At 42.2% G+C, this 23,414-nt stretch overlaps 1 protein-coding gene across 2 annotated transcripts in view; it reads right to left on the minus strand.

Annotated features, from left to right (window-relative positions):
* Positions 1-23,414, minus strand: part of TRPC4 (transient receptor potential cation channel subfamily C member 4) — a 1,462,580-nt gene that overhangs the window by 216,711 nt on the left and 1,222,455 nt on the right. For both annotated transcript variants that reach the window (XM_078657230.1, XM_078657231.1), the window contains exon 6: positions 1,941-2,080. In XM_078657230.1, the coding sequence (XP_078513356.1) occupies positions 1,941-2,080 (140 nt within the window). The remainder of the gene's footprint in view (positions 1-1,940; positions 2,081-23,414) is intronic.

Genomic DNA, 23,414 nt, shown 5'->3' on the forward strand with positions numbered 1-23,414 from the left:
AATCCCTAAAGCTCTCCAATCATCGCCCCCCCTCTCAAAAACACGTCTCTGACTGTTACTGAACCATTATCTGTCTACCCTCTAAATGTAAATGATCTCACTCATTACATAAATTGAAAGAAAGTACTGGCACTTCTATGGTCCAAAGAACCCAATGTCACCACGGGAAACATACAGAGGAATCACACCTAATGACATTGGAAACTGAACAGTGACTGAGTCACAGATGCAATATTTGCAAGCATGTCACAAGATAGAGATTCACGCCAAACTTTGTTGGAACACAGAAAGGGAGGAGTTTCATTTCTGAACCGTAAATCACCCCTGTTGTGAAATTAGCGTTACATATGCCAGCCTATGGACAGCAGCACCAATATAAGACTAACACATCTGGACTAAAAGCACGGTGGAACTTGTTCACGGTTTTTTGAAAAGTAGTTTCTGCTGGCCAGTTTGCACAATTATGCCTTGACATTCCAACTCAATAAGGTGTGCAGAATACTTGCTGTGTGTTGCATGCATTTAATGTTTTTGACGAATTATAGGTACATGGCACACATCAGAAGCAAGCCAATATGACTAGCATCTGGAAGGACATCATCTAAAATTCCTTTTTTTCTGAGTTTGCTTGAATACATATGAAATTAATTAGGAAAACATGTTTTTCCAAGTATGTCTTTATTTTCCAAGACACATCCTACTTCTAATCCAGAACACTTCATGGGAAAAAACCTTTTGTACGATCATAACCCAAAAGTTATTCAGGAAAAAAACACATGTTCATTTTCCTGTCTGGTCCCTAATCATAAGAAGGCTGTGTGATATGTTAAATGCTGTCTGTATAGACAGAAAACTATGTCCTTTGTGGAGGCACGTGCTGATAACCAACTTCGTCCAACTTCATTTTATTCTGAAGCCATGCCCCAGGAGGCCTTCACAGGAAGGGAGAAATCACATTATTTCATTGTATAGCGAGAGCTGAGCTGAGGGGACATTGTTGGCATTCCCATGCAACCACCCATGGTTTTTTGATGCAAATCCCTATCTACTAACAATGGCAGACAAAACTATGCACCAAAAAATAATGCCTTCTTGAGGCAGGCGTTAAAAGGATAAATGTTTTAATTTCTCCTAAATTTTCCCACACTGCGTGTGTACTGTATTGTACAAAACACCTCCTATACATAAAAAGTTTTAAAGTTAGTCTAGCAATGTGATTTTGTTCTGGAAGGATGCCCTCCCAGTATAAAACCTATACTAAACATAAAGCTCACAGCTTTGCACTATGGAGCAACAGAGTGTGCATGGTGCAAGTCAGGCTCAAAGAGTGCCAGCGCATTGAGAGAAAGAAACAGTGCCATTTGACTGTAGATATTGTGCTGCCTTGCTCGTCAACGTTCATCCAACGCAGTTTAGCATAGCTAGCTAAATTGTGTGAAATATTTGTAAATGAGTCCCTACGTTTACATAATCCATCCACAAAATAACCATAATTGAGATATTGCACACCTGGCAATAATATAAGTGTTATTACCAGTTTTTCTTCAGACATTTGGCAGACATTAGGAATGATTTTCGAATATTTATGTATTCTGTTTCTGAAAAAGACTGTGAAATAAGAATTAGGTGGGATGGATGTTTGTGTGCTACATTTATGAGAGGGTAATAACAGGACTGACAAGTGTAGAGACAAGTGGACATGGTTTAGATTTCCCAATTAATAATACACCAATGAAAAAGAATACTCTGCTTCAAAAACAGATTTGGCAGTAGAACAGTTCATACGAAGAAACACACAGTTTAATGCATGCAGATGTGTTTATTAATGTATAGTCGGCATTTGAATGAGTTGGAAACAAAAATCAACACATAGGTCAGTTAACAAAATCACCCTTACTCATAAAGTCCACAATACAATAGGTATTTAGGTATTACTGTACCTTTACAGAGGCAACTATTTTTAAAGAGATTGTTGCCAAGTATAAGGAATTCATTACAAAATCCATTAGGTTCCACCAGTCATGAATGTAATCTTGAAATCCACCGTCCCACATCTGTTTTATTTCACCCCAAATAAATCCTGCAAATGCAAAAGCATCAACACTAAGGATGAATGCATTCAAATATAAGAATTAGTCTACAATAGAAACATACATTGCATTTCATATTATAATTAAACCTTCACAAAATAAAGGCATGCAACAAACGTACTAGCTCTAACATGAATGGGTGGATGTAAAAAGTAATCTCCTTAATAATTCCTTACCTCTTGCAGTTCTGAAACAAAGGTTTAGCTATCAAAATTGTTCTCTGGTAAATTTGGCACAATATCATAACCCATCTCAAGAAAAAAATCAGAATACTGTTATAAAGTGTGGCTTCATGGAACATTTGATAAACTACACAAATTGTCACTCCCAGATTCCCAATAAGATGCTAACTTCTGGAAAGTGTAATCATTCAATGTACCTCATTCTACCTCTACTAAAATCTGCACCACAGATCATCTAAAGCCAAACAAATTCACATCAATAACATTTGTCTTTCCTACATCCACAAATGCATTCAAGGCAGAATAAACGTAATCCAACAACCCAAATTTACTATAAAAAATACACCCCCAGCAATTCACACTTACTAGAACAGCATGTCCCTTCTGAAACTCTAGCAGTAAACCTCCATGCACTACCCAACTGTCACTGTGAACACATCACAAATCACTTTTAAACACAATGCATCAGATCCATGTTGTCTCCTCCTCAAACATCTGCTCCTACCAAAACAACCCTACTCCACCAAAGACAGATTAGGATCACCATGCTAATCGACCTCAGAAGAACCAAAGTGGCTCCATATTTGGGCCCAATGAAAGAAAAATGATTCAAAGAAGTAGAAGCAGTCACTGTTTCTGGGCAAGCAAACATATCTCCAGACTGGAAACATGCTACATTTTCAGTTATGACTTATAAAGAAAGATACTCTACATCTTATTCATCATCTAAAATGTTTATAGCAAGATGCACACTCTATTTTAACAGCTCCAGCATCATCACAACTGTCTATCACCTACAAGGTTCAGCTCCAAATTCTTAGTTGAGAAACTTACCTAGCACCTTGAAATCTGCTTATCACTGACTTTAGCATACAGATAGACAGTCATGAAAACAGATATGCTTTAGACTTAATCAAACGAGCATCAGAAGTGTGAATCACCAAAGTTGCTAACAGCCCCAGGCACAGTGGAACTCAAACTTGTTTCCACACAGTATTAAACAGAACAAGCTGATGATACCACATCAAATATGATTGGATCATATTCTTCACTACTTACATATTTTGAATGAGTGTTAGAAACCAAATCCACATTATCAGAGTGGACCCAATGCCTACACCCAACAGACATTTCAAAGAGTTCAATGAAGTAGAGTTTGATGAACTATAGAAAGTAACTGGGCCACAGTGGGTCCCAGCATTGGCCCAGCTTCTGTAATTTATAATTTATACGAAACACCACAAAATTACTTTTGCTATTAAAAAGCTGACTTCAAAGAAGATAAGGAAACATAATCAAGGCCTCAAAGTGATTAACAAGTTGCCCAGCCATAATCAGGTGATGTTAAAAAGAAAATACCAAAACTTTACATTGTAGTGGCAAAAGCAGAGTCTGATTTGGACAAAACTGCCTTCAACATCTGAAGAAGTTATGAAAAGGGTATTTGGAGGACTAAAATATTGTACTACCCAATCACTATAATACCTTAAAAAACACAAATAAAGGAAATTTCTAGTAAGTGCAAACCCTGAAGCCATGACGTATAGGGTACACACACATATATATATATTCACTGAAAAAACACATGTTTCAGGGACGTTATAGTTAGTTGGACATTTCGCTCGTACAAAACCAGAGAAATTTGGCTGTTATAGTTAGTTCAGCTACTATAACTCACACCCCCGCAATGCACTGCTGATGACGTCACATATTACATCATTCATGACATGGTCAGTGACATCACTGATAACACCACTGATGACATCATCCAGTGACTGTGTGTTTCTATAAAGTTTAAATATGTTTTATATATATGCCAAGGAGTATTGAAGAATGAGTGGGTCTATAAGTGTCTGGATGGATGATTTAGTAGCTGTGTGACCGACTGTATAAGTGAGTGATTAAATGTGTCTTACTGAATGCATGGGTTAGTGACTGATACAGACATTAACACAGTTTAGTTTGTCAGTTGGTGTGTAAGCAGTTACATGCATTGGGTTATTGATTGGTTGTCTGAGTATCTGTATGGGTGCCTGAGTGTCTGTGTGAGTCGGTGGGGTGTGTGACTCTGTGCATGGATGTGTAAGTGGATGATTCACTGGGTGTATGGGTTCAAGAGTGCATCTGTGAAGGGCTGTATGGGTGGGTAAGTGTGTGTATGGGTGTGTGAGTGAGTGAATGGATGCCTCAGTGGTACATGTGTGAGTAACTGCATATGTGAAAGGCAGTATATGTGAGTGTTGGAGTGTATAAATAACTATATGTGAGAGTGAGTGATTGTGAGCGTGGCTGTTTGGATCAGAGTGTGCTTGTATTAGTTATTGTATATTAGTGTAAGTATGTGTTAGTATATGTTTGAATACATGATGTGGTGTGTGTATAACTGTATAGGTGAGTAAATGGGAGTGTGATTGATTGTTTGCATGAGTGACTAGGTGTGTGAGTAACTCTATGGATGAGTGGAGGTGAGTGATTGTCTGTATAGATATGTGAGTACATATGATAATTCCGTATTGATGGTTGACTGCATGTATGAGTGACTGTATGGGTGAATGAGTGGATGTGTGTGTGGACCTAGGAATTAGTGAGTGGGTATGTACTAACTGGTATTGGTGTGTCTATGGTTTAAAAAATGTTAGTCTGTATTTTAGAGTGGGTGTATCAAAGGTTATATTAGGGTATGAGGAGGTGCATCAGATTATTGCATGGATGATGTCATCAGTGATGTCATTTGAGATGTCATCAGTGATGACATTAGTGATGTCACTGACCATGTCATGAGTGCATTGGGGGTGCGCAAGTTATAGTTTGCTGAACTAACTATAATGGCCGAATTTCTCTGGTTTTGTATGAGTGAAATGTCCAACTAACTATAACGTCCCTGACACCTGTGGTTTTTTCAGTGAATTTCTAAGGTTTTTTTAAATGCTAATTTCTAACTATACCGTCCCTGAAACCTATGGCTTTTTTAGTGAGTTTCAAAGGTTTTTTAAACGCTAATTTCTCACTATACCTACAAAGGTAGGACATGTGAAGAAAGAGGAAGAAAAGCATAGAAAGAAGCAAGACAAACACAGAAAGAGGCAAAAGAAGTCCAGAAAGATGAAGAAAAGTGCAGGAAGAAGCAAGAGATGTGCAGAAAGAACCAACAGAGGAGCAGAAAGTCCTCCTGTGCCCCCAACTTTCTTGCTGATGGGTACTGGTGGTCTCTGACTCTGACTAACCAGGCCTAGAGCCAGTGCTATGCTAAAAGACACTTAGAATACAGTGAAAACACCTACATACACTAGGGAACAATATGCATTGAGATACCCCTGTGATTAGCATGACCTCCTCTGTATTTTCCATGAGTTAATGCCTTGGCCATTGCATGAGTACATGCGTAGTGACTGGATGATTAGAGTGCAGCAAGGAGACAGCATAGTGAATTTATAAGTGCCAGGGTTTTGGCAGAGAGATTATATAAGTATATGGTGCTGGCAGAATGATTAGAAGAGTGCACAGAGAGTGACAGAGGGATTGCTGACTGCATGGGTAGTGCTGTGGGGATCGTAGCAGTGCATGTGTTAGTGCCTGGGCCTTTGAATCAGTTCATGGGTAGCGACTGGATGATTACAATATTGTAAGGAGAGTACATGGTGAATTTATAACTGCTTGGGTTTGGGCGGACTGATTGGATAAGTACATTGTGCTGGCTGAGTGATTGGAGGAGTTCATAGGTAGTGACAGGTAGATTACTGGACTGCATAAGTAGTACTCAGGGGATTGTAACACTACATCTGTTAGTGCCTGGGTCATTACATAAACACAAGGTTAGTAACTGGATGATTAGAATGCTGCATAGATTCTACATGGTGAATTTATAAGTGCTTGGGTATTGGCACAGTGAGTGGATAAGCATACAGGGCCCGATTCCCAGAACGAACTCAAGACAAAATCCTAAACTTACTACCATTTTGGTATTCACAGAAGGCATTTACTCATTTTGGTATTCACAGAAGGCACTTACTCATTTCGGTATTCACAAAAGGCACTTACTCATTTCAGTATTCAAAGAAGTTAGGAGTCCTAACTTTAGGACTCCTAAATACCTTCTGCGAATACCGAAAGTCTTCAAGTTAGGATTTTTCTCAGTTTAGGAGTGGTAAAATTAGGACTCGTAAACTGAGAAAAATCCTAACTTTAAGACTTTTGGTATTCACAGAAGGCATTTAGGAGTCTTAAAGTTAGGAGTCCTAACTTCTGTAAATACCGAAATGAGTAAGTGCCTTCTTTGAATACCAAAATGAGTAAGTGCCTTCTGTGAATACCAAAATGGTAGTAAGTTTAGGATTTTATCTTAAGTTAGTTCTGTGAATCGGGCCCATCGTGCTGACAGGGTGATTAGAAGAGTGGAGTGACAAGTGGAATGCTGGAGTGCATAGGTACTGCTCTTGGGATTGTAGCAGAGGTGGTCCAAGGCCATGCCACTTTTTAAACCTTTCTGCAACGCAACTCTGTTGCTCTTACTGAAAATACCTGGTGGGCTAGTTGGCCCCAGGGACCCTCAGGATACAAGGGGACTTAATCTCCCAATTTAAAACCCGCCACAGACCGCGTTTTCACACTTGTCACATTAGGCCCAGCCCCTTCCTTCCCCACTGTGCAAACGCAACATGTGGCTCATTTTAAGCTGGGAGATTAAGTCCTCTTAAATCCTGAGGGTCCCTGTGGTCCAACTAGCCACCAGGTATCTCCAGTAAGCTCCACAGAGCTGCGTTGAAGAGAGGTGTAAAAAGGGGCGTGGCCACAGACCACCTTTCTGTAACACAGCCCTGTGGCACTTAACAGAGGTACCTGGTGGGCTAGTTGACTCCCAGGAACCCTCAGGATTGAAGGGGAATTAATTCCCCAACTTAAAACGGACCACAGGGTGCGTTTGCAGAGTGTTGCTGGGAGAGGGTGGGGCCTCCAGCACGAGGCCCCCTTTTTTTTTAGAAGGGGGGCTTTGTGGCCCCCCTTCTTTTTCTTTTTTTAGGACCCTGGGGACCCCATCCCCCAGGGCCTGACCTCTTTTTTTTTTTTAAAAAGGAGGCAGCTGCGTGCCCCCCCCCCTGCAGAAGCCATTTATTGCCCCGGGGACCCCATCCCCCGGGGCCTGGCCGCCCTTTTTATTTATAAAATTTTTTGGGGGAGTGGGGCTGCGTGGCCCCCCCTCCTCAGGCCAGTTATAGCCCCGGGGACCCTATTCCCAGGGGCCAGCATGCAGTTTTTTTTTAAATGTATTATTTAAAGGGGAGGGGGGGGGCGTGGTTCCCTCCCGGGCCACTTCTAGCCCCGGGGACCCCATCCCCCAGGGCCGGCCATCCTTTTTTAAAAATTATTTTTGGGATGGGGCCACGTGGCCCCCCCTCCTCAGCAATTTCATGCCCCTGGGGACCCCATCCCAGGGGCCGGCCCTATCCATTGGGGACCATGGGGGGGACCCCAATTCCCAACGGTCCTGCCGGCTCCCCACCTCCTGCGGGAGCCAGCATTGCTCTTCCACACGAGGGAGCCGGCATTGCTTTTTCACATGGGGAGTTGCTGACATGCAGCTCCCTGTGTGGAAAAGCAATCTGCTTTGGATTTTGCGAGTGAGAGCAAGTTTGCTATGACGGGGGGATCCATGCTCCCGCCCTGTCATAGCAAACAGCAGTGTCCTAGGGTGGACACCTCGGGACACTGCAGGAGCTGGCCCTGGAGGGGTGGCGGTCCCCAAGGCCACCAAGGGCTCCAGGAGGGGGGTCGCGTGGCCACCTCCCTCCGAGTGCAAAGCTCCTAGTAGGTGGTGGTCCCCGGAGCTCGGGGTCCATGACGGAGCCCCGCATTTGCATTATTAGTGCCCCGTGGAGGTGGCAGTCCCCGGGGCGTGGGGGGGCTTGAGCCCCCCACACTGGTTTATTTTTAAAAAAACAAGCCCCGGGGGTGGTGGTCCCTGGGGCTGCGGGGGACCAAGTGCCTCGCAAATATTTTAGAAAAGCCCCGGGGTGTGGTGGACTCCAGGCTTGGGGGAGCCTTGGAGGCCCCCCACACATTAAAAAGAAAGCCCCGGCGTGTGGCAGATCCCGGGACCGTGTGCCCCGTGAATATTTTAGAAAGGCCCCGGGGTGGTGGTCCCCGGGCCTTGGGGCTGCCTTGGAGAACCCCCAAACATTAAAAAGGAAGCCCCAGGGGTAGCAGTCCCCGTGGCTGGGATTTGGTCCACCCGGGGGCTTTGAAAAGAAAACGCAGGAGACCGCACTTTGTTTTTTAAAATTTTCAGACGGATTCATGCACCAGCGCCACCCAGCCCGAAAATAAAGAGAAATGCTTGCAGGCCTGGGGCGATGCATCATTTCCTTATAGTCAGGGGAGGTGGTGTATTGGTTCCTTACTGGGAGGGCAGGTGGTGCGCCTGTTTCCGGACAAGAGGTCTCAGTTCATTACTGCTGGGCAATTTCGATGAAGAACTTGGCACACAGGTGTGATGCGTCAAAAATCCGGCTGCGCTGGGTTGATGAGGTGGCAGTGAAATAGGCGCTGTGTCGATTCGCCAGCCACTTTGCAGGTGATGCGTCGATTTCTTCAGCCGCACAATGGGGCCTGCATTGGATTCAGAGCGAGTGCCACTTGACGTAGGTGACACAGTGCTCGGGACTCATGCTGAAGCAATCTTTCAGCCACATGGCAGGCGCTGCATCGATTGTTTGGCCACACTGCTGAGAAGCGTTGGTTTTTCAACCGCACGGTGTTACTGCGGCGAGAAAAACAGGCGCTGAAGATCGATGCATGGAGTCTTTTCAGTGCTTTGCAGCAAAGCCCACCTCCAAGGTCCCAGAGCTGGAATTGGCACCACTTGGCAGGTCGGAACTCCCAGCAGAGGAGTTCAGGGGCTGCAGGTGAAGTCTTTGATGGCCCTGCAAGCACACACAAGCCCTTGGAGAACCTTGGCAAGCAGGATACAGAAAGCAAAGTCCAGTCCTTTTACTGCCCAAGTCAGAAGCAGCAAGCAGTAGGCCAGCACAACAAAGCAACAAGCAGAGTAGCAGTTCCCCTCCAATAGCTTCTCCAGCTCTTCTTGCAGCATCTCCTCTTAGTCCAGAAGTGTTCTGAAGTTATGGTTTCAAGCTACAGTACTTATCCCAGTTCCTGCCAGTGAAGTAGGTAAATGTCAAAGGAAAGTCTTTGTAGTGCATTAGACCCTGCCTTTCCCTGACCTGGCTCCAGAAACACCTCAGGGGGGTGGAGCCAGCTTTGTGTGAGGACAGTCACAGCCCAATTCAGGTGTCAGTGACAACTACTCCCATCACTCTAGCTCAGGAAGACCCAATAACCTGGTGATGGGCCATCAGGATATGAAGGGCACAGCTCAGCTCCTTTTGGGTGACTGTCTAGAGTGAATGTACAACATTTTTAAATCACAATGTGTACCAGTAGCTACTTACGGGGCAGAGATTTGGGGCCTGGGAAAAACTCCAAGCATCCAGACAGAGGAAAACCGCTTCTGTAGAAAAATCCTCGGAGCACCTATTTCCTCCTCAGAATATATTTGCCATTGCGAATTGAATTTGTATTATATATCAGATTTTATCGCCTCCAGACCGGCAATGTTCTGGCTTGCTATATGGAAAAATGACATGGCTGGTCTAACCCAGGACATCATAAGAGATTGCCTTAATTGTGATAAAGGGATGTCAATCCCTTGGCTCTCTGGAGTGTTTAAAAAATTAAGCAGCGTACTCAAAGGCCACCTTTTCTACGATCCTAGTAAAATCACACCCAAGGATAAAAATGATTTAAAATCTGCATTATACGCACTCTACAGAGAAGAAAGATTGGCAAGGGAGTTTACTAAACCGACAATCCAGGCTTATGTGAGTAAAGATCTGTATATACAACCAATCCTTCTGTACCTTACGCTTCCAATGTCTAAGTGGGAAAGATCTTTGCTCTTTCGCCTCAGGGCAGGTACTGTAAGATTCCTATTATGTTTCCCACTAGGCTATACTTTTTTGAAATCTGGTAATAATGTGTGCCCATGTGATGATACCAGCCCGCAAACTGATCTACATTTCTTTTTCTTTTGTAAATTTTATCAAAAATATTTTAAATGGTTTTTAGCACCCTATTTTAAAAAGCACAGACCACTTTCTTTAGTGGAATCCAATTTGATGTTATTGACTTTGAATAATGAAGAGTTGATATTCCGCACTAGCACTTTTCTAAGAGTTATTACCCATGTTCGTAAAACAGTGGAGAACCCTTAGTAAATCTGAGAATCATATTCATAACTGGTTTTATATTGCTGTTGTTAACTACTGTAAATATGTTATTTTATCTGGGATTGTCTGTATTGCTTTTATGAATTTGCAAAAATTCGAATAAAGTTTTTTGAAATCGAATCGAATGTACAAACACCCCAAATGTCAGTCTAAATCAGATGTGGAGTCCAAAGGCAGGTGGGGCACAGAAAAGCAAGAAACGTCCCACTCTCTAAAAGTGGCATTTTCAAATACACAATTTAAAAACCAACTTCACAGAAAGATGTGTTTTAAATTCTGAGTTCAGGGAACCCAAATGCCAAATCACTATCTCCTCCCAGTTGAAAGTTACACTTGAAAGATGTTACACAGCTGCTCAAATGATACCCTATGGGATAGATAGACCTTGTAATAGTGAAAAACAAAATGGGTAGTATTTCACTATCAGGACATGTAAAACACACCACCACATTTCCTACCTTTCACTTACACTGCATTCTGCCCATGGGGCCAACTCGGGCCTACCTTAGAGGTGCCTTACATGTAGAACACGCATTGGCATAGCCAATAGGTCTCGTATTTGGGACCTTATAAGTGTTTAGCTAGAGATATTTATTTTGCCTATGTCTTTAAGCAGTGCTGTACAGAAGTCTGCAGAATGCTGAAAAGTTATAATAAAGAAGTGTCATAAGCATTTTTGTTACCTTATATATGACCAAGAAAGCATTATGTACAACTGAACAACCATAATAAAAAAGTATTAACAATAAATAATGTCTTGAGATTTTTTGTCCTTTTAATACTGACAACCTCTATCTGCCTGTCCCAATGGCTGCTTGTTATGGCTGCTTGTTATGTTAGGTCTCGTCTTTGGGACCTTATAAGTGTTTAGCTAGAGATATTGATTTTGCCTATGTCTTTAAGCAGTGCTGTACAGAAGTCTGCAGAATGCTGAAAAGTTATAATAAAGAAGTGTCATAAGAATTTTTGTTACCTTATATATGACCAAGAAAGCATTATGTACAACTGAACAACCATAATAAAAAAGTATTAACAATAAATAATGTCTTGAGATTTTTTGTCCTTTTAATACTGACAACCTCTATCTGCCTGTCCCAATGGCTGCTTGTTATGGTTTTTTATGTTATGGGGGCATAAATAAGAGGAGGGTGAAGGTACGGAAATAGTACCTGTATAACAGTCAGTGAGAGAGTCAGTCAGTTAGGCGGCCAGTCAGTGATAGAGTTAGTTAGTTAGTCAGTAACTGAGAGAGAGAGAATGTGAGAGTCAGTCAGTCAGTTAGTCACAGTCAGTGAGAGAGTTAGTCAATTAGTCAGTGAAAGAGAGAGTGAGAGAGGTAGTCAATTAGTCAGTCAGTGAGAGAGTCAGTTAGTGAGAGAGTCAGTCAGTAAGTTAGTCAGTGAGAGAGTCAATCAGTGAGAGAGACAGTCAGTGAGAGAGAGTGAGAGAGTAAAGTGAGGAAGAGTATGAGAGAGTAAGAGGACGAGATCAGTATGTCGCGAGAAGGCAGTGGCAGGCATGGAGAGGAACATTACTGAGACAGGGTAGAGTGTGAGGAGCAGCAGTGTAGGAGGGACAAGAAAAGAGTGTGAATCAAAATGCAGAGGCAGTGGCGGCTGGCCCTGATGGGCATCTAAGCATTCTCCTTCGTTGTGCTCAGGTCCTCAAAAATGAAAGTCCTGTGCTTTCCAAACTTATGCAGCACCCATCACTTGGACACCTTCTACTTTCCTCAGCAGTGCTTTCAAAGTTACCCCTTTGTCCAGAAACATTGTGGCTCAAGTCAATTCAAATCATTAACGAAAACTAATCATACATAACCAACACAGAGTAACTGCAGGTTGATACGGATTGTTTTAGATTCAAGAAATCAATTCTCTCATTCCATTCAAGACTGAGTAACTTAGTGTTCAGCAGGTTTGACTATAGGAGCGTAGCAAGGCAGTGCTTAGCAGTAATGCAAACAATGAAATTGGAATCCATTACCAATTTTGGTAGTAATAAATGGTTGCTAATTGGGATGAAGTGAGTCAAGTCAAGTCAAAGACAAAGTTTATTTAGACCATGGTCTTTAAACAGTAGCAAAGCCCATTACAATTATTAAAACTGCACAGGTTATACATTCTCGACACACCAAGGGATTTAATACACTGTCAGCTGAGAAATAAATACCAATTATCAGATAAAAGCAATCCAACTCCTTATATAATTTATATCTAACTTAATACAAACTCTAAAACGCAATCAATTCTTGTATCTAAAATCCATAAAACCTGACATAGAAATCAAAACAGATGATGAAACTCTTTAAAAGATAGCTAGGCCTCTCTAGGAGAGCTTTTAATTGCTTTCATGTAATTACCCAATGAAATTGCTATCTCGATATTAGGCAGTTCTATAAGTAAAGCTGCGGCTTGAGACCGTAGCCTTGTGACATATTTTAAAAATATTGGGCAGAGGTATCGTTTACGTTGGTCTAATAATATTCGGCAGTCTAGCAAAATGTGCATTATGTCACCTTTAGTGCCCAGCCCACATTTACATAATCCATCACAAGTTAACATTTTCACCTTTACTTCTTCATTAATCAACCAAGGATTAATGCCAATTTTTAATCTTAAAATCTCCTGTCTAAATCTAAGATTAGGTAGAATATCCAAATAAGGGAACCTGTTTTCCTTTAGCCATGATTCTCTCATGAATTGGACAGATTTTTTCTTATTCAGATATTCTAAGTCAGCTCTTTTAGACACTTCTTGTCCTTGGTTTCTAAGATCACTCTTGGTAAAAACTACCTTTAATGATGACTGGCAGATTGGCACCTTTAAATTCTCACTAACCAATACAACTTTCTTTCTTGCCTCCCTAGCCCACTTTAGGCTTTTATATTCTATCTCCTTTCTGCACCATTGGGATACCTTCTGGACTGATTCTATGTCTAGTCGTTTTCAAATCTGATTGAAAGTATTTGAGACTGTGTGCTCCAGGCTGTTGAACCTATCTCGGTTCTTATTCCCAGGATCATTGATGAGCGTGGTAGGGACATCAATGTTTTCAAACACTTCCCTTCCTCTAAATCCCAGTCTCGTTTACCACTTAAGAAAAGGATTTCTGCTCCATAGAGATCTTGTGGAAGTATCATCGTGCTAAAAGCTTTTAGTAACAGTTTGTGGGACATGTCTCCATAGTCTCGGTTGAATTTTTTCAGCCCACAGATTGATGCAAAGGCTTTAGCTTTCTGTGCTTCAAGGTGAGTACATCACTTAAGAGTTTTATCAAACCACAGTCCAAGGTACCGATATTCCTTGACTGTTTCCAATTATAAGTCTCCTAAAAACCAAGTGAAGCTGGTATCCTTTTTCCCAAAGGATAACATTTTTTTTTGTCCATATTTATAGTTAAAAATGTCTCTCTGAAGGCATCTCGCTTCCTCTGGAGGCCAATTTTGGTCTGGTCCGGTCCATTATCACCAGATCGTCTGCCTACAATAGACAGGGTACTTTCTTACCGTCCATTCTCGGTTCCAGTTCCTGCCGACTGAATCAAACGTGGCTCGAAAGTCTACAAAACAGCAGCACAGTTTACCGTTTCGTTCAACTGACTTACGAGCCACTGCCCACAGGGCAAAGCAGTGATCGATCGTAGAATGGCCTTCTTTAAAGCCCCCCTGTTCCACCGGTAAGATCGAAAACTGCTCCAGCCAGTCCTTCAGTCTAAGCAACACTATTTTCGCAAACACCTTTTCCCCTAAGTCCAATAGGTTAATTAATCTATAATTTTGTGGTGCATTCATATTACCCTTTTTATGCATGAGTCTTATTACTGCCCCTTTCCAGTTTTTAGGTATTTTGCCTGACTCAAGGATAGCCAAAAACACGTGGGAATAAAAACTCACCCACCAATTTAATTCGGTTTTTATTATAATTGCTGGAAGGTTATATGGGCCTGCTTCTCTGGTTAGCTTTAGTTTCACTATTGTATTTTTTACATCAATTTCTGTGAAGTCTGCTTTTAATTCTTCATTAACCCTTGAAAGTGCTGAGGCCTTCCTTCGTCTGGTTCTCTACGAGGGCTATAGAGTTCCTTCAAATATTTCTCCCATGCAGCCACCTCTACTACACAGTTCATTGCCCCCACCATGTGGTCGGCACCGGTTTGTACCAGCTTCCAGAACTGTCGTATATTCTTCGTTTCAATAGCTTCCAGAAGATTTTCCCAGCATTTGTCCTTATACACTCTTGTTGCTGTGGTAATTAGCATTTTATATTCTCTTTTCAATTTTTTGAGATGAAGTTGTCTTATCCCATCATATTTTACTTTAATACTTCTAGTTACTTTCGTTATCTATCTTTTTTTCTTTAGGCATTCCATAGAAAACCATTTATGTTGTCTTACTGTTAGTGGATGTTTATTTATTTAATCTTTTGTTAATTCAATTCTAAGGCATTGCACCACTTGATCTATTTTTTTCCTCATACCATTCTAAATGTTGCCCCCCTAATGCTCCCAAAACTACCTTCTGCTGTAGCTTCCCTAATTTTTCTATATATTCAGCCGTTAGTCTGGTGGTCACTCTTTTAGGGTACTCGATTTGCTGTGGGATTACTTCATCTCGGGGGTACGGGGCGCCCCCTTGCAACTCCAACTGCAGGGGGTTGTGATCGCTACCTTCCCTTTGGAGTATCTCAAATCCTTTTATGAGGGAAAAATTCCATGCAAACATGAACATATAATCTATTGGACAATTTTGATTGACTACTTTAAAGGTTTTCTGTGCGGGGATATCCATTTCTAATCTTCCATTCAGACAGAACAGACCCTTAGTCCCTAGATAATTTCCTAATGCGATGTCCTGGCTTGAAGGTTCACAGGCTAGAAAGCGTGCTTGTTTTATTTCATATGCCTCCAAAATTTCGCTATTCCAAAGATCTACCTTCTTTGGGGACAATTTGTGATTAAAATCCTCCATGATAAAAAATGTATCCGACCCACACCTTTCCCATAAAAAGTCAAGGTCTTCTTTAAAATACTCCAATTCAGTTCCATATTCCTTGTTGTCCCCCCCATTGCATATACACATTTATAACAGTAACATTTTCATATGTTTTGTTTAAGATCAGCAAGGATAACCTACATGCAAGTAACCATTTACATTTTACATTTAATACTATCACATTCTTTGTAACTTTCGTAGACAGGAGGGTCATAATTCCTCCTGCTGGGCGCCCAAACCTTTTTTTATTAGCTGGTCGGTTAAGCTGGATGAACCCATCAAAAGTTGGGGTTTCGTCGCATAGCCAAGTTTCTTGCAGACACAAAATTCCCACATTTTATGGTAACTTGTTTATAGCTTCTTGTTTTGTCATCTCTCCAAGGCCATTTATATTCCACGATATGAACTTAAGGCTATGCGACACCCCATCATCCTATCCTACCTCACTTAAACCAACATCTTCTTCCATGCCTTCCTTATACCACTGAGAGGAGCCTGCGTTGCTACTTCTTTGACTCCAATTACCCCAAGAATTATCAAGAGCTGATTTATTTACTACTATATTCAGATTACCTGCTCCCCTTCATTCTCCTCCCATAACCTCACCTGTCTCTTACCGAGCCCTGCTTGGCAGTTTAGGAAGCCACTGCCTGGGTTGATATTTTCCTCTAGTTCTTTCTCAGGTACTAACCGTATGCCCTCCTGCAGTATCTCCCTCTCTGCTTTCCAGATTGCCAATCTTACTAGATCTGAGTAAACTAGCACTCTTGAGATTTCCTTTCCTTGTATGTTTTCTATAAATCCCACCTGTCTCAGATCTTTTGTTCCAATACCCCTCAGGCTTGGACATTTTGCGAATGAGTATAGGAGTTGGGATCTATTTAAAGGTACAAGCTTTCTTGTTTGTTTTCCCCTTCTTTTCTGGTTGAGCGGGTTCGAAGTACAGCCACCTATTACATCCTGTTTCCGTTTCTATCTTAGGGGATTCTATCATCCAATCCCCCCTTGTTTACTTTTTACTTCCATTTTCCCTTGCCCCTAGGCTACTTTATCATGATTGTGGTTCTTCTGTTTTTGTATATTATAGCCCTAATTGGTTGGTTTTAAAACAGGTTTTAATTTTAGTAGCTCCTTATTAGGTCCCTTGCTTACGCTTTCCCTTTCGTTGGTATTTAGGCGCTTTCTCTTATTCACTTCTCTCACATACTTAAGAGGTGTAATTTTCCGTGGGGTTGTTATTAATTTAGATTCTTCCACCTTTTCCCTTTTATTTACCTTTTTACCTACATATTCTTTTCTCTTTCTATATAACTTTCTTTTTAAAACACCGCTCGGCCTCAATAGACTGTATCTCAAATTGCCTCCTCTTCTTTTTATCAACATTGGGCATTTGGATACATATGCACTATGTGGGGGTTCTATTATTTCTGCACCCCCGTTCTTTTCTGTCGACTGTGGGTCTAAAACAGGTCTCATCATAGAAGGCATTTGCCCAATGATTCCTTGCAATTCCTCCTCAATCTTTTGTAAATGAACCTTTTGCGATTTCAGCACCTCATTTTTTAACAGTGTGACCTCTAATATCCCCTGAAGGGTTTTTTGAAGCATCAAAAGTAAGTCCATCATTGAGGAAGAGGGAGTTGCAGAGATGTCAAGAGTTGTCGGAGTTATCTCTTCTCTCATTTCTCGAAGACTGCTGGTGCTTTTGGATTATATTTGTTTGTGGCCAAAGCACTTTTGGAACCGATACATCCCCCCAATCAGATCTCGGCCCTTCGCTGTCAGTCTTCGCTAAGCCAGATACTTCCAAATCCTCCAGTTCCTGCACCTGCAGTGAGAACACCTTGGGTGACGAAGACAACCGCGGTCCTGTTGTTATTTCATTTTGACTGAATAGGGAATGATTCCTCAGTTGTGATGCCTCCAATAATTCTTCGCAGGGTTCTACTGAAACATTCTCGTTATGGTGCTCTTCTTCGCCTACCATAGGCTTAGTAGATAAAACTACTTTTTTGTAGTGCTTCCCAACGAAGTCCTTTATTAATTTGGAGGCTGATGAACTTCCTTTATTATCTTGCATAGCTCCTTTTGTAGTTTTAATACCTTTTTTATTTTTCCTCCTTTTAGCTACTTCTTTTACCCCTCCTTTGGGGTTTTCGGGCTCTCCTGGCTTTCTTCTAGGGTTCTACTCTCCATAGAGGGCTCTCCTCTCCCACGGCTTTGCTCAATGATCTCCTTGCGATTTTTCTGTTTCCTTTTTGGCGCCATTAGTCTTTTATTAGAGGTACTAGCAGCCCGCCCCGACATTGTCCGGGGCACAACTGTGTGCAAAGGGTTTTAAGGGGGCAGCACCACTGCAGGAGACGCCCAGCAGAGCGGCCAGCCCCGGGAGCAGCAGAGCCGGGGAAGGAGCGGACTGAAGGGGTGGAGGAGGTAGCGCGGCTGAGAGCTGGGGGGAGCGAGCGGGGCCGAGGACACGCGCTGCCAACTTTATTCACCAGCATCGCGTCCCCCGGACACGGGCACTCCGCGCCACCTAAGGTTGTGCATTTGGCGTTTGTTGGGCATGTCGTACTCCGCAGGGTGTTGGTCCGCGCTCCTGGCCGTTTGTTGGGCATGTCGGACTCCGCAGGGTGTCGGTACCACGCTCCTGGCCGCCCAAGCGCACATTACGCTCCTGACCGGTTTACTTTACCAAAATGGCCGAACCGTGATGTCAGCACGCCTACTGTGAACGTCGTTAACGCACACGCCCACCTCAGAGATGGTGCTACTTCCAAGGGACTACTTTGGCAAAGAGCATACTTTTCCCTTCTAACGTATATTTTTTCCTGCTATATAGCCTATGTCCATCTGCTTACCCTGCCCTTTCCAATGGTGTATTGGGTGTTTTGATTGGCGCTGTGGTTCCTGAGTTTACCCGCCTCAAAGGTTCCCAGTTCTCTCTTTATAATAGTAGTATAGATATCAAGATTTGGGCAATCCAGTTGCTCACTGACTGGCTCCAATTTATGGCACCTTACTCAAACTTAACTTAACTAGTAATACTGTTTTATTTTATTGTATCTATTTCTTTATTTTTAAAATGTAGAAACTCTACAACCATCCACACACTTATCTCTGCTGTACCATTGACCCGCCGCGCCCTACACGCCGGCCACCTTGTGCTTCTTTCCAGAGTACTTTTCCCTGGCTTGTATGCTGGGGCGCCTCCTCACCTCACCTGGCTTCAGGGGCGTAGGCTTACCTGCTATTCCACTTTGCTTCCTCCCTCCTTCCAGCTACCCGGAGTTCCCAGGGCGGACTGCCCCTCCTACTCCTGTTCCTGCTCCTCTGCGTTTTTTCTACAGGCAGGAGATTACCGACAGGAAACAGAAAGCAGGGGGCACCGGAAGACACCGGGAAATTACCGGCAGGCTCTCAATGGCACATCAAGGGTCCCGAGTGCCTGCCAAGTCCACCTGCACGGCGTGTGCTCTGTATTTTTGCACTTTACTACGGCGCGGTGCAGTGCGGTGCCATCCAGCAATTCACGGCAGTATTCTGTGTTCAGTTTCCTCGCTCCTCGTCCGAAGGCTCCAGGGGGCGGTGCTTCGTTGGACTTTCCGACGTCGTGGCGTGGCAAGGGGTTCTCGGCAGCGGGGCAGCAACTGCACTTCCCTGGTTCCCAGTGGAATAGCACCTGCTGAACTATTGCTAGCTACACCCATGTAGGGGTATTGAAACAGTTTTTGTAATGAGCCTCCCTCAGTTATTTTTGCACCACTCAACAAGGTCCAAAACTTTGAAACCAGAGCTTTGTACAATCTTTGTAGGCATATTCCCACTCCACCATACAGTCACTAATGTGGTTGGCTCTCTGACAAAAAAAGTAACATCCAAAATCTCCTGACACTTGTATTCAAATCAGTAAATGGCACAGCAAATAACTACTGCCTAACATACTGTCTACACTCCTACCAAGAAGTTACAACCAACAAACCAGAACTTTTTCCACCGATAGCCACCTCCAGGTTTGGATCACTATTAGGCCCTCCCCACTGTAACACCCTACCAAAAAACATTCAGACAAACACATCTCTCCAAGAGTTGAAAATTGTACTGAAAACTTGAAGAACGCAAAAGAGTACAGCTCCCTCATATTGGAGTATATCCATGTATTACAAACATATATGCTTAAATAGGTCTTAGAAAGGCACATTCACTAAATGTATGACTGTATTTGTCAGTGTTCACCACACTACTGGAGATATTAATGACGCAAATGTTGGAGGCACTTTAGTGATGCCATAGTGTTGCTGACATAGCTGGCTTCCTGTCTGCACAGATATGATGTAGATTTTGGTTTCCCCCTGCATATTTATAGCATCACTACTATATCCTCTGTACTCTGTTGATGCAGATTCGGATTTCTTAACTTAAGTGACATGGCCTGGGCGAAAGGTGGTATTAGTTATGTTTGTTTCTTTTAGTTTTCAATTTCATGCAACACTTTATATTGTTCTTTTACTTGACTGGAGATACATGTAACCTTGTCTGTTTCAATGCTGTTACTTCCAAGCCAGTCGGTGTTGCATGCAATGTCACATCTTAACAAAATGCAATAAAATTTGTGATAAAAAAATTTAAAATAATGACATTAACATACAGAGAAAAAAACAGTCATCTCTTTTGTCATTAGACCATTCTATCAAACATCACCCAGAGGTGGGGAAAGGCGGAGGGGGGAGAGTTTTGGTGTCCAGGATGTAAAACAATGTTGAAGCCCTTCTCAGGTGATTACACCAAGTCAGCCAATGGATTTGGAGAGATACAGGAATGTCGGCATAACCAATAACCAAGGGTTCGAAATGTTTGCATAGTGTCCTTTTCGACACATGATATTTATACTTTAAATAGTAGCTTTTTGTTTGCACAGTAACGTATCAGACTTTCGAACTTATCCTGTAATTTATTTGCAGAACAATATCTATATAATATGCATCTTTCTAATAGAATTTAATCATATTTTAGACCTTGTAATCTATATATATATATATATATATATATATATATATATATATATATATATATATATATATATATATATATATATATATATTTTCTACTGGCAATATCCAGTAGGTATATATAGTTAGGACCTAGTTTCCTTAGGAAATCCACAACATTCTATTGGGAATAACTTTGGCGTCGATTGAGGAAATTGCGTGAAATTTTCCAAAATGTAGGCCATCTCAGTTCTGCTCCTTCCCTGAAAGCTTTGGTGGGGTTCGTCAAGCGGGGGCCGAGAAAAAAGGGGGGTCCCAAAACGTGTTTTCCCCATGTTAATTTCCATAGGAAGTTCAGACACGGCTACAGGCCGAACCGCTGAATGGAATTACACCAAACTTTGCAAAATTGTAGGGACTGGTATGCAGAAGTACCTTTGCTATATTCGGTGAAAATTGCTCCAGTGGTTTTTACGAAAATTAACGTAAAAAAAATGTATATATCTATATGCGCGCTCCGAGCGCTTAGGGGTACGTGTACCGGTAAGCGCACCCTGCGCGCCACGGAAGTGCGCGAGCGGAAAGCTGATTGGCTCGCGGGTGTCTGTCAACATTCCAAACAGTCCCGAGAGTCCGCCATCAGACACAAGAGGTGAAATAAAAAGGGGAAAATGATTAAAAGGGGGCAGGGTAGACACACCCTGACCCCCTAGGTTTTCTGAGGGGGGGCTAGAAGGACCCTGAAGGGCAAAAAAAACTTTTTTTATTTTTTATTTCGCGGAGTACGCGCTGGGTGCAATGCCATGTACACTTACGCGTCCCCTGAGCGTACCACGGGGAAAACCAAAAAAAGAAATATATATATATATATTTGGGCCTGGGGGTCCTTGTGGGACCCCCTGAGCAGGCCTAGGGGGTCAGGGTGCTTCTACCCTGCCCCCTTTGCGTGTTTTGCACCTTTCTTGTGCCTTGGTTCTACCGAGGCACAAGATGGCTGCCAACTCTTCCTGATTTGGAGTGTTGACAGACAGTGGCAGCCAATCAGCATGCCTTTCACAGGAAAGCTTTATTAGGGGTGGATCTGCACACCCGTAATCAATTGTGAAGATATGGTTGTGTGTACTTTGAAAAATCTTAGCGTGCTATCTAGAGTGAGGGATGTGTGCCTAACTCCCTCCTAATTAAGAGACATGTGAGTAAGAGCCCAGGGGAGCCCTGGACTGCTAGAAGCACAGCTGTTAGGCGTTAAGCCTTTAAAAACTCAATAAAGTTTTAGCACTTTTTTTTTTTTAAACAGTATTCAACATACACATTTATTGGTCAATAGATAACCTCATTATCAAGAACAATTAACGTAAAAAGTACATCAATAAACATTCGTATTCAATGTTGCACAAAATCACATGAAAATATTATCACATCATATTTTCAATTCATTAAGTATGTAATAACCACAACTAAATGATTGTTGTTCAAAATTAATATCCAACGTCCCAATGCATTTCGGGTTACATAATGAACCCTTCGTCAGGGGATTAATAATATGCAATCAGAAGTACACTATTTCATAGGTTGTCGGTCTCTTGAAGTGTAGGTTCAACAGGATCTAAAAAACAGCAACATACCAAACTGTATTGTGTTCTCACATATATACAACAGTATATCACGAAATACTCAGGAGTAACACCGAGGGAAAAATACCAAAAAGACAAAACACCGAGAGAAAGAACCCAGTGTCTCAAAAGATGATCAATTAGTGTGAAATGAGGTGAACTTTTTCTAAGTGACGTTTCAACTTTTTATCAGGAAAGGTGTAGAGTCTAAGATAAAGAGCTCACATTGTTGAGGAGAAACCCAAGTCAAGTCATCGTGAAAAAAAGCATGCTAGTGCCGAGTTTACAAAGTGAAAAATTCTCATGATGTCATAACTAGTAGTCTGTCACCACTCGAATAAAGGAAATGACTGCATAAACGTAAACAATACGTACGGTATTAAGAAGCTCTGTGAATGACCAATATAAGCCATTAGTCCAGCGCAAATGCCGTTGTCGACACCAAACCCTACGCAAAAAGTTAACGAAAGCCGTTTTAGCTGAAAAGTGCAGTGAATTACGAGTGAAAGCTAAGTGGGAGTGTCAGTTACTGGCTTACCGCCAATTCCAGGCGAAAAAATGCGCAGTTCGTAAAGAGTTTCACAGGAACATTCTGTGTGCGAGAGGGAATATAAATCTTGTTGTGAATATTAAGACTAATGGTCTAAAGCCTAACGGAATTGAACTATAATGGTGGGGCAAGTTGACCAACCTGCAGCCTCCAGCGTCGACACCCTGAGTGAATCCAATGATGCGAGTCCGCCCATCTAGTCACGTGGTGCGGAACTCGCCGAATAAATGCAACAATGCTAAACACTAAAAGTGGACTTCTATCAACAGAAGTAATTCATCACCTCCGTGCACCGTGTTTCTAGTGCGTGAGAAGAACCATATACAGCGGGAGAAGTACGTTTCTAAAAAGCGTCCGTGTGAAGACTGATGGAGACTAAGAAAAAACTCATAATAAATTAAATAACCAAGAGCTGAATCAGTGGAGTTAGTGACTGAAAGACATGAAGGGAAAAGCGGCTCACACATAAAAAAGTACTCTGGTGTTCTATCAGGTAAACACAAGGAGTGTTACAGTACTAAGGAGAATACATGCTGAAATGTTACACCGGATCAAAAGTGCTGCAAGGAAAAAAGAAAAGAAAAATAGAACAGTGAAGAGAAGAAATAAATACTAGAAAAAGAACAAAAGTAAATAATTGTGTGATAAGACTCAGTGTTCCCCCTTACAGTCTAGTAAACCTTCACATATGTCTCCATCAGTCTTCACACGGACGC

Source organism: Lissotriton helveticus, chromosome 8 (genome assembly GCF_964261635.1).
Source record: "Lissotriton helveticus chromosome 8, aLisHel1.1, whole genome shotgun sequence".
Taxonomy (NCBI): domain Eukaryota; kingdom Metazoa; phylum Chordata; class Amphibia; order Caudata; family Salamandridae; genus Lissotriton; species Lissotriton helveticus.